The sequence below is a fragment of the Opisthorchis viverrini genome, assembly GCF_000715545.1.
Source record: "Opisthorchis viverrini unplaced genomic scaffold opera_v5_130, whole genome shotgun sequence".
Lineage (NCBI taxonomy): Eukaryota > Metazoa > Platyhelminthes > Trematoda > Opisthorchiida > Opisthorchiidae > Opisthorchis > Opisthorchis viverrini.
Window position 1 is genome coordinate 370482 of NW_008751788.1, and position 12648 is coordinate 383129.

The 12648-nt window shown below is 43.9% G+C and overlaps 1 protein-coding gene across 1 annotated transcript in view; it reads right to left on the reverse strand.

The window, feature by feature from the left end:
* Positions 1-11780, reverse strand: part of T265_06386 (hypothetical protein) — a gene marked incomplete at both ends in the record, with an annotated part of 31571 nt that extends 19791 nt beyond the window's left edge. Inside the window, 2 exons of the mRNA XM_009171634.1 lie at positions 1651-1849; positions 11568-11780. Of these exons, the coding sequence (XP_009169898.1) occupies positions 1651-1849; positions 11568-11780 (412 nt within the window). The remainder of the gene's footprint in view (positions 1-1650; positions 1850-11567) is intronic.
* Between the last annotated feature and the right edge of the window lie 868 nt (positions 11781-12648).

The window sequence follows — 12648 nt, forward strand, 5'->3', positions numbered from 1 at the left end:
TGCATGTATGTATGTATGCTGTTACCAGGACTCAAATCACATCGGTGGAAAGGTTATGTATACAGTCAGTTTACGCATCTGTTCCTTGTAGGAATGTAAATCCTACCGTGATGTGGTACTCAGTGGTAAGCTTCACCAGTGCGCCATTAGACAATTTACTCCTCGTAGTCACATGGAAGTTTGTGTTGCTCCTTTGAAAACAAGCGCGTGTTCGAGGCAGTACAAGCTCTTCAACAAATCAGATCAGATCGTTTTTTAAGAGACAAGTCCTTAAATACGTTTGCGATTATTGGTGTTGGATTTTCACAACACAGGATGAAGATGAGTGGCGCTGGTTAGGTTGTATACATTCTGCGACCAGGTCAATGAAAAGGCTCCACATTACAACATTCCTCTGTTTCCTAATTACCCTTAATAAATGATTAAAAGCTCATGAAAACCGAAAGCCTGAGTATAGTCACATAACACATTCATTAATTTTTTTCGCAGAAGCTTGCATTCGTAGGAATCCACATTCACGTGCGCTAATAAACCGAAAAGCCGCATGTGAGAATAGACAATCACTAGCTACTGACCGAAGGTTTGACAGCATGGGATGTGCTCATTTAGGGTGTACTGTTGCAGGTATTTTGGCGTAATTCAGATGAAATGAGAGCATCTGCTTGAAAATCAGTGCTGATATAGGCGAGGGTTATTGCTAAAACATGCAATGCGCTTTCATTGAAGTGCAACAGTAGGGTATCAACGTGTAGGTCTACTGGAATTTGGTGAAATTCTATGGGCGCAGTATCAATTCACGAGGAGTACTTGAATATTCAGTAGGTGGTGCGCACTCCTAATATCCAAGTTCGATAGCACTTTGGAGTCTTTGAATCAGTATTTTTTCCTCAACTCTACAAGATCTCTTTGCGTATGCAAATCAGTTGTGATAGGAGTTAATAAAACATCAGGACCAGCTGCCAATAACAGCCTACATGCCCTGGTCGTGGACTATCCGAATGCTAAGGGGCATTTCCGCACCATAATGTAGCTACAACATTTGCACATGCTCCTGCATGCATTCACAGCTGTTCACGTTCCAACAGCATCCAGTTCGCTCATTGGTGGAACCACCAATAAAACCGGGACAACTGATTTACGCCCTCAAGTTTGTTCACTTTCGAATGGCCGTACAAGTCCTGTAAGGCACGTGATTTATGGGATAAACCTCTTATCCCTTCCGGCGACAGCTCAACACCCTTATACAGAAATCTGAAGCGGTCTGTCTGTACCTTGTCACAGATACTCACTATAAATAGAAAATATGTGGTATCACCCGAACTTTGAACCCTCCAAAAAGCGCAAAAAAGCATTCAAAAAGCGTCTGGATCAACGTATAGTGAGCGAATAAGTTCACAGAAAACAGGGTGGCTGTTGTCTTAGACTGACAAAAACAGCTAGCAGATAAAAGTGGACTTTGTGTTACTTTCAAAGTAGTTAAAATTGCTTATGGTGTGCCAATGAATGCTCGTCAGTTTTACCACCATATTTACTGTCTAGTAAAATCCTGTCCCGCATTGCTTAGTGTATGAGCCTCTAGCCAATTCAACGAAAATTGATCCCACACTTTTCTCAAAAATAAAACTTTCAAACGATTCAAAACGTACTTACACATGTTTCTCAGCACAAGCGTGAGCCGATCTTTGCACAACGGACCTATCCAGCTTCCTTGTTGGTAACGAACCTGTTTGGAAAATCCACTGCATTCTAATGTGCTTGAAGCCGATGCATTGAACCACCGATCGACGTTTGCGAGTTTTCGGCCGGCTACCGCCAGATCGGCGCTGCCTGTGTCAACTAGTAAATTGAGCTGGGAAAATTAGAAAAAGCATATGAGCTTTAAAAATCGAGCGCGTTTAAAGGCATTTTCAAATAGCTGTTTATGGTAATGAATAGGAAAGCTGAGACCTAGGAAGACCCGGATTACACTGGCTTTTTCTAAGCACTCGTTCCCATCCAGTCTATGGGACGAAGAATCAGGGGCCTTGAGTTGTGCACTTTTATTTTTATGCTGCGTTACTAGTTTACTAAGCATCTCGCTTGACAAGGCAGATTGCGTTATACTTTCCGTAATCAGCGGCGCAATACAATGTGAGTACTACTTTACAACAGACAGGGAAAGAGGAATAAAACTGTGTGCTGAATTATGTAACCGGATTTGCTTCTGAAATTATGACTAGCGTTACCATTTCTTTCTGCAAAGTGGCTTCAAGTGCGACAGTTTTTCCGGTCAATAAAAAGGAACTGAATGTAAAAGCTGCCCTTTGCGGGCCTTAATTCGAAGTAGTGTGATGTAAATTTTGTAGAAATGATACACCGTTTACAAGTTCATTCTACTAGAAGTAGTGATTTGAACGTAAGAGCTCCATTGGTCACTCGACTGATTCATGAGTGTTTACGTATCCATCTATTGGTGTGGTCAAAGACAAAACTGGTTTTCCATTAGGAATTCAGAATAATGATCAGTTTGAAAGTCGTTGTTTGAATCCACCTACAGCGAATGTACTATTTGGTGTAGTGCAAATGTGAAACCATGCTCAGGTAACTGCTTACGTGAATAGTTGCTCAGGTTGCTGGTGGCCGTATTGTTCGAACGGATCTGAATGCACTTTCCACTTGACTGTGAGATTGAACCACAACCCAGTGGTGTCAGCATCACGTCACAAGCCGGCCTAGACAGAGGTGCACAGCGAACCTTTGCGACTTTCTAGACCACAGATTTTCAAGTCTAGTTATATTCATCGTAGAAATAACAGTAATTGGGTTCATACAAGTGACAGTGTTTTGATTCTGTTCCAAAAAACTGGATGATTGGTTTCCCCTAATTGCCAATTTTGATGTAGATGGCCCGAGTTCGTCAGAAATTTTGGGTTTCAACTTCAACGGCCTAGAAATTAAGGCTAAACTAGTTTTAGGCGTTCGCGAACTAATTAGTTTAACGAGCCATAGCTAATTCATTAATGCAGGTGTATTACTTTCACCCTGGGTAGCTCAATCGATAACTACAATGCTTTCCGGTATGCTTCATTGGTTAGCGTTTGAGCCTTGAATTGCTTTGGAAAATTGAGCTCTCCGAAATGTTTGGACCAAAATGTCATCTATTATAATTAATGTGGACTTTGAGTTTGGAGCTTGGAACTGTAAGCAGTTCAGGTCGGTGAACTGTAACAAGAAAAACCCAACGGGAAAACGGTGAAAAATATTTATCTCCATAGCTCCTTTAAGGGGAGATAGAAAAGCGTATAAGGTTTCTTCGATATCAGTGTGCAAGATTTGGGGGGGGGGTATCAAGGGTCAGTCAAACAGTTGTAACGGCCTTCGTAAAATCCCAGTCATACTGACACTGGCCCGTCGTCAACCCACTTTGATGTTAACTGTCTAAAGATCACTGGTAAGCTTGGTTTCACCTAGCAAGTAAATATACCAAGATTTTAATGAACTTAGACTCCTTTTGTCATGAAGCGGGCAATTTTCAGAGTCGCATGTTGCTGAGGAACTCGAGTGAATTTTCCAGAACACTTGCACAAATTACTATGACAACCGACGGGGGCAATAGAGCCTTTTGTCGTTGAAAGTCACGTGTGATATAAGTGAGACAATGAGCGAGGACTAGAACACTTTATTGTAAGGAAAAGTTTTCTACCTCAAATCACGCCGCGATTTGGTTGTCACTCTGGATAATCACTTGAAAGTTGTGCATCACTCATTGAAATTTAGCTTCCGAGAAACGTCGCCGTCTCCAAGTGACGTCAGAAATAATGCAGATCTTTTAAGTATCCCGTGTGTCGTATTTAATTATATTGGTAGATTTTCGTAACACTAATGGGTTTCTAGTTCCACTTGTTAAGTAATAGCCTTGTGAGTAGTCCGCAGTTCTGAGCACCACTCATTGAGGCGGAAATTCCTATTCCAACCGACAGCAAGAACCAAATAGTTCGAGATCAGTTCTCGCATCAATGCACAACCGGAAGACAACGATGAGGCCCTAAAAATCTGCTTTTCCTCTAGTCCCAAAATCGCCCCCAAAGCTATTTGTCGGATCGTCACAATAATTCTGAATCAGCGAGAAAAGGAAACCCAATACCAATAAAATGGATATCACTCTGGTGATTAAACAGCAGTGCGGACTACATTTAAGGTTACTAAAAGTGGGTTCAAACAACCAAGTATTAAAGAGTGATGTTGTGTGTGCTTATTTCAGCTGCTGGCCCGGCTCTTCTAGATTTAACGAAACTTTCCAGCCTAATAATGGCATTTTTTCAGCAAACCTTGAAAAAAGAAAAGCGGTAGTGGCCTAAGATTCATTTAGAACGTCATTCATTTCGTATGCTTTGGCTCTGAATGGAAGTCTTTCGGAACATTTGGTCAGATGACCTGCGTATTCGACTGCTTTAGTAATTGAACGAACAAAATCGGACATATGAGACACCAATATGTCATAAGCATAGGCAATTTGAGGAAGGTTTTCTATAACCCCTGGCAACAAAAACACCCTTGTGTGTCTGCATCACCGGTTTATCTCTGACAACCTCTAGGCTTCCGTAGCAGTCCATTTTGGATACAGCTGGATACTTTGTGTGAGAAGTTTAGTATTATACCTGAAGTACCTGACAAACAAATCCTCTACCTAAGTGTTTCCTACGGTCCTGAAGCTTACTGCATTGCTGTAATTCTCATGTTTTCCTGATAGCTGCGCAAGATAGCTCAGTGGTTAAGGCGCCATCTTACAGACCTTTTGCCAAACTCAACTATGGCATCTCGGGTGCTCCTGTCTAAGTTTAAGCAAAATGGAAGATTTCCAGACCTCGTGCCTCCTTTCCCTGGCACAATCAGCAAAGCACTGAAATATTACTACAACCGAACCATTTTACTGATCAAATTTTTCAGCTAAATTCATTCTTTGAGATTCACATTACATTGAGGATTTAATTTTTTGGAAGCGTTTGAGGCGAAGGACATATTTTGTGTCATCATAAGAGCATCTAAATTCTAGTGGACAACCACTCCATATCAAAATAAACAAAAATAATTAACGTAACTCGATACAGTGTAATAACATCCACTTTAAAAAAGGGGCATCCAAAAAAGCTCCTTTTGGAGATAACATGCTTTTCTTTCAGATTTTTACTCGACAACGCAAAACATCTATTCATCTCAGTTGAAAAAAACATGAAAAAAATACACAGAGCTCGCGAAAAAGCAGGATCCTGCATGTGAACATTATCCGTTTGCTCTAGAGATTGATAGCCCTGTTCCTCATAGCGGAAGTTTCTTTTATTCCGCTCGTAAAGTGGAAAGTTAAAGATCATGTAAGTAAACATTTGCTAAAACAGCCACGTTTCTGGTGCACCCTGGTAAGACAAAGTAATATGCTGCCCTGCATAGAAAGACTGCCTCATGGAGGGAACAAACGTTCATTTTCATACAGCAAGCATTTGTGCAAACGGGCGCCTTAGATACATTCGTGTTCAAATTTAAGTAACCCAGAAAATAATTGGAAGTGTTTGACCTTGTCTTTCCGACCCGCGTGCAAATCAATTTACACAAATACTGGCTTAAAAAGTGGAAAGAAAACTAAGCCTGTTCCGCTAGCTAGACAAAGTGCCCAATATTATTAAAGATATTTGCTATACTAACAACAAAACAAAAACTGTGAGCAGTCTCCTTAAATTATTTCGGAGGCACTAACGAGCTTCTGAGCCCGATTAAATGCAGCACCTACCAGAAGTGATGTATATTAGAGCTGACAGTAAATCTTGGAACGAATTGTATGACATTCTGCGTGTACTATATACTAAAAGAATAGACGTAAAAAAAGCTTAAACACACCTAGCCTGTCTTGTCACCTGTATGCGGCTGCTTCTGAGAACATTTTTTAAAATTTAAATTGGTACACGTAGATCAGTAAGAAATAAGCGGTCGAAACAATTCCCACTGCGTTCACAACCCCTCAAGCGATTTTACTCCCAAAGTCACCCTGGTAGACAGGCGCTCTGCTAAAACGAGGAAACGAAACACAAACCAGGGAAAAGTAAGGCCGCCTTAACCAAGACGCTTGCAATAATTTTGCTGGTAAGAATTAGAGACCTTCGCGGAACTACAGTAAAACCCTCAAGATAAAAACACACCAAGATACTCTACAAAACCGTTGGAATGCAAGGTGGCGTCTGTCAGAGATGCCTGCTCTCTCCATTGCTGCCTAATTTCGTGATCGACGAGATAATGAGACAAAATCTGGAAGCTGTTCAAAACGTTCGTAGTCAAATACCCCCTAAGGAACTCCCTTAAAATGCAGAAGGCATCGCTCTCGTCTTCGAGGAGCAGGAAGAGGTGCTGGTGTTTTTATGAACTGACCGAAGTTATCCCTTCCTTTGGCGTGCACTTTGCACCCAAAAAAGTGTAAATTCATGCTCGTGGACATGTATTCACTGAACACACCACTTGCAACCCATGGAATTACACCCGAAGCTGCGAAGCGTTCTACATATTTCGAAATCTGCATTAGTTTTGATTTTGTGCACAGGCATGATTTTGTGCTAAGGTTAGTGCACACACCTGCAAGGATCGAGTCGCAGTCATCAACTCGATACACCTATCGTAGCAAAGTGGCATATCCCTAAATCATCATCATCGACCGTATGACATCAGTATTCAACACCTATACTTGACTACCGTTCAACCCTGGTTTATTTGAAAGTCTTATTGTGAAGAAAAAACAAAGGTGGACTGAGAAGGGACTTAGTGCTGGCTTATAACAATCATTCCAAAGTGCCTACACCTCCAAACGTTCATTCAAGCAAATGAATAGAAACTGACAACAAGAACGCCACTGATATTGGTTGGCAGCCATATTTTGCGACGTCTCCAACCACGCACAGTGAGGATCACACGGTCCTCATTCCGGAAGGCGAGTTGCATTACCAGCACCCAAACGTTTCGTGATGTCTTTCATAATCCTCTGCCAAGTCAAGGTTTTGTCACCTTTCTGTTTACGCCACTCCGTATTGGGCATAGAAAACAGCAGTTTCTTCGGCAAACGATGATTCAGTATACACAACACATGTCTCAACCAACACAGCTTCTGATGCTGGACACATTCTTCAATGGAAGTAGCCGTCGCACAACCGAAAGCTCGCTTTCTGACTGCCTCGATACGGATACGCCGACACCAACCCACACTAGCTATGGTTCTGAGACAACGATTGTCGAACATCTGGAGACGTCTCAGTTCCGCTGCTCGAATAGGCCATGTCTCACAGCCGTACATCAAAACAGCCTGTACTGTGGCTTGAAACACACGTCTCGCTAGATCCACGGATAAATCACGCTGATACCATAGGTGTCTCAAAGTGACAAACGCGACCCAAACCTTGCAGATTAATACATTGACCCCATCCGTCACACTGCAGTTGTAGATAATACAAATTCCAATATACGTAAAACGCTCCACAACTTTACGTGATTCCCCCTGGATTGTAAGTGGCGTGTTTAGTGACTACGTGGCCAGAAGAATGACCCGCACTTTTTGGATGCAAATTGCATATAAAAGGACAGAATGACTTTGGTCAGTTCACCCAAAAACACTTGCGCCTTCTACTCCTCTTCAAAGATGAGAATTGTGTCGTCTACATATTTCAGATCGACAAGTTATTTGTCACAGGCTATTTGAACACCAGTTTTTCGAAGATCTTTTGTGTTCGTCTCATGATTTTATCGATTACGAATTGGAACAGGAATAGGGAGAGTAAGCATCCCTGACGGACACCACTTTGTGCACGGACGCCTTTGAAGAACTCGCCTTATACTCTCACACGTCCGGAAGTCTGGGAATACAACCAGCTTATTATGTTTACGAACTTCCGGGGCATTTTTTGATGGGCACGCGAAGAACAGACAGACCATCCGAGTCAAATGCACCTCGGAAATCCAGGAATTGTGGGTCGTCTATATGTATGGCCATTTGTGAAGATTTGGTCAGTTCAACCTTTACCAGGCCAAAATCTTGCTTGCTACGCTCAATTCAGTGTCTCGCGGACCATCATAAGGCGACGAGGCCCCAGTGAATTTAGCAGTTTCGCTACAACCGGGGTCAAGCTGATTACCCTACTGTTTTTACACTCACTACAAGCCCCTTTTTGAAAATGAATGCTATCATGGGCTCTCAGCAGTCCTGTATAACAGATTTCTGCTCCCAAATGCAAGCTAATAGATTAGACAAGCGGTGACTGGGGACTTTACTCCCATCTTTGAATAATGCAAGTGACAGGTCATTCGGGCCATAGGCTTGGTGGCGCTTGAAAGAACACATGCAGTCGTAAATCTCCGAGGCCGTAGACGGTTCCGGGGTTCTACGTCACCCGTGGGCTCCAGATAGCTGCCATCTGGTGGCCATGACAACTGTTACTCGGAATATTCGGACTATCGGTCAAGGTGTTCTTCCTTATTCTAGATGGTGACTCCCACCCGATCCTTGATGGTTTCACTCACAGATGGCTCCCGGTCACATGGAGCAGCTTAAATAATCTTCGGGCATTGCCGGATTTCGGGGCTTCTCCCACTTTCTTGGCTTTGCGTGTCTATACTCCACGGTCAGCTCGCACTCTCACGTCTACTTGACGTCTAATAATTTGATACACCAGGTATTGTTCGGGGCCGGCTAGGATCCTTCTCCTTACCAGTATGAGTCGACATCTGATGGTGGAGCGTTTGTAAGAGACTCTAGAAGACGATTCTGGTAATTTTATTTATTATCCGGATCTGCCAGTCTTTTAGTTACTAGTTGACTTGTCCGCACCTTATGCGGCCCTGGAAAACGTTGAGAGAAGCTACTCTGGACGAGTTCGTGGTTGGAATCTACAAATGTGTTTTAAAGCGGCCGGCCGGCAGTCAGTTATTGACCCACGCCATCGGTAACTGATGGCGATGTGATACCATGTGGCCAGACTACTCCGGCTACTCCCGAAGTTAGCACTGCTTAAAAACAGTCTCCGTTCAGCGCACAGTTTGAAGCACTTGTTTACTACTGTCCATTATTACAGAATCTGATCCATATTGACTCCCTAATTGAGTATCAGACAGGCTAAACCTGCTCACTTGTGCATCCGTATCACCAGGAATCACCACGATATCTGAGCTTTCAGCTCGCCACAACAGAGCATTCATGACGTCTTAAACCCGTCTTTAACAGCACCGGAGCTGCAGTCAGTTGGGGCGTAAGCAGATCGGATAAACACACAGTCAATAACTTCCCGCTTGTGAGACTTCTTCACAGACGTTGCGAGACAAACCGCATAGAGGCGACGATCAACAGGTATCCAGTCAGGTAAGGATACTTCCGTCCGGTGGCCAGATAGAGTGGGTGTCGAGGCTCGAAGTTTGATGGAGATACCTGATGATGTCGGAACGTCAAAAGTATCCCGTTTTTGCTCGCCCGCCCTGCTGTATGCAGCAAGTAAGGTGACCCGGCAGGTGGCACCACGGGGTGGCCGATGTGGTATGACTTTAGTGCTTGACGAAAGTATCATGGTTGTCCATGGGACGGAATTCTGTCAAGGCGCCCACATCTAGACAGGAGGACGACTAGGTTCCTCAACCAAAACCTTTGACTCATAAGACCAACCACAGTGTTTGGCGGGAAATGCAAATTCATTACTATTTCAACAGAAGAGTCACTACATGTTCAAACCCGCAAACTAAAGGAAATTGAGACGGCGTTCGTCAGATCTCTAACCATAAATCAACCAGGAATCGGTGACTCTGTGAATGTCGCTGGGACGCTCTCCAGCTCAATGGGTGGCTGAGGCGTGCAAAACGTCACACCACGGTAAGGTCCGGTCTCTTTGTGATGGCACACTAAACTATCATTTACCGAGGTGGGTGCTGTCTTTCGTGTACAACCCTGAGTAGCACAAGTATACAGGTGGCCAACCTTTGCCCCGGTAGAGCGATATGAAAGAGATCACAAAACTTTTCGGTGTTGTTGGTGCGGCCTGTTTTCAAGGATTGGGGCCGTGTGATGCCCACTGTGTCTTTTCTGGTACGTTGCAGGTTCTGGCTGATAATCAATATCGGTGGAGTTCTTGTGGTCAAATTCTATCCATATTGTCTGAGCAAATGAGAGAACTTACAGGCGCCAGTTATTCCTGTTCTCCAATTGACCATTTCATTCCCGACAACACCTGTCAGAAAACTGTAAACCGAGAAGCACACTTCTTCTTATCTTCCCACGGCTGCGTATGCTAACGTGATTAGAGCTGTGGTTCCTCAGGAGGTCATAATGGCCGTTATATACACAACCACAAAAATTCCTGGTTCAAAGATTGGTTTCCACGGTGTTTAGCTTTTGCTTCACTGGACTTTCTCCCTCACGGTTCGCAAGCACTAAGACTGGCCAAATCACTAGTGACGTACTTTGGATCTTACAGCCTAGCAAGAGCACAAGAAAGCCTCCAGTACCAGATTCAAGATGAATGTCTGCGAACTCGAATGACTAGCAGCTTGAGCGATCTTCTCAGTGAGAATGGCTCTTGGCACTGTTGGTTCAGACTCGGTGTCGCCCAATAACTTTTCAATCCCCAGGATCAGCCCTTTTTGAAGACTCCAACCTCCATCGCCTCGGTGATCTATCTGCCAGTTCTGACGAACGGAAAGCTGTGGCAAACTTGTCTGTATACATCATGAGTCCCCTATTGGGTGACGGTGTTCTTCCTTTAAAAACCAACCTATTCAGCTATTCGGTCTTCAGATGTTGTAGCTAAAGTTGATTGTTGGTTGGCAGTTGAAATTGAATTTGAACACGCTCCATTTTCTACAGGTCCTGGTTAGTTTGGAAGTCACTTGTTATATTTTTTCTTTTTTTTTAATCGAAAAGTGTAGTTGCCCAGGTATCCTTCGGCAAGGGCGCTTCGGTAGCCCCTGAGAAGCTCTATGGACCACCCATGGGATATGGGTGTTGTGGTTTCCCTCTGCTCCCATACATCGCCCGATATCTCGATACCCGCGCCAGAAATGGGTGGAGACCTTGCTTTCTCAAGGCTCTAATAGACAGTGTAGATGTGTGGACGGTGATCAGTAGGAGCTCTCTCAAAATGGTGGTGGATGCTACTGAGCACTCTGGATGTGTGCAAATATTCCTCGCAGGAGCAGGATTCGTATTGTACAGCTTCGTCCCTGTACCAACATTAATAGCGCAATTGATGCAGTCATTATTCTTGTAACTCCTGCGGGACCACTAGGGAGTGGACGATTCCGGAGTTAATTGTTTTACATTCTCGAACCAACAGCAGACGGAGTCGAAACTCCGCGCTTGTGCACAGATTCCGCTCCTCAATTGATCGATGATTATTCCGAAAGTCGGAAAGCTCTTCTTCTCGTCGTTGGTAGTTTTCGAAATTTTTACTTACTTCTTGTAGACGAAACGGGAGAGCACGGGACGTGACCCGCTGACTTTTAGTCAAGAAGCAAGACAAGCCAAAATATTGTTTCGTTTTAACATCAGTGTATCATTTTTGTCTGACTTTTGTACTTACCTCTTGTGGTGGGTTACCTAGCGTAACTGGGAGGTAATAACCCATCCCAGGTAATCCCGCTAAGTTGCTCACAGCCATTTTAGCGCTATTGGGAAAGGATGCAGCAAAGAGGGCTTCGTTTTCTGTTCGGCGTAATCGTATAGGCAAGATAATATTGGTTTTACAATGGGTGGTGGCAAAAATAAAAATTATCAACGCTAGCGATAACTGCATCGCTTTTCATAAGTGCCACTCACTATTTGACCAAGAGCTCAACTCGTCAGAAGGGTCGACGCACACCATAGTTCAGTTCCGGATCGCTTATTTATCAAGACGCCAAACCAACATGGAATATCGTCCCGTTTCCCAGGCCTACAAGCCCCACGGTTCTTTGACATTTCAAAGTTCGCAGGTGACCTGGCCGTGAACGCGCGTGGTTCTAAGAAAGTTGCATCTCACGGGTTCCGTAGCCGGCGGCTAGAGGCACAATGTATTTTTCCACGGTTCTTATTTCAAAGTTCGCAGGTGACCTGGCCGTGAACGCGCGTGGTTCTAAGAAAGTTGCATCTCACGGGTTCCGTAGCCGGCGGGCGGAGGCACAATGTATTTTTCTGCAAAACGCCTGCGGACGCAATGAAAACTTTAACGTCAAAATGTTACACTTCTTTGCATATATGCGTAGAGTGAAAACCCCCCTCATCTGCCGTTATTTTTTGCGATTTGTTTTAATCGATACATTTGAAAATTATTGGCGCACATTCGGTATTGGCGCACATTCGGCTTTGAACTTCGTCTGCTATGGCTTCGGAAGTGGGTTTCGTTGAGAAATTTGTGGGTGTATCGTTTTCATCCTTCACGGCATTTGAGAAGACCTTAAATCAATACATGAAGGATAACTTTGTGATATTTGTGCGTTCATCCAGTAATCGAAGCACCAACACTATTTTGCGTTACGAATGGGTGTACTACAAATGCAGCAGGCGCCCTCCAAGAAAAACGGAAAGCCGTGGAATCCGAAGAAGCTAGTAAGCCGAGCGTAATTTCAAAAAAAAAAGAAGTACGCGAAGCACCAGCTGCCCAGTGCGGTTTTGTCTACGGAGGC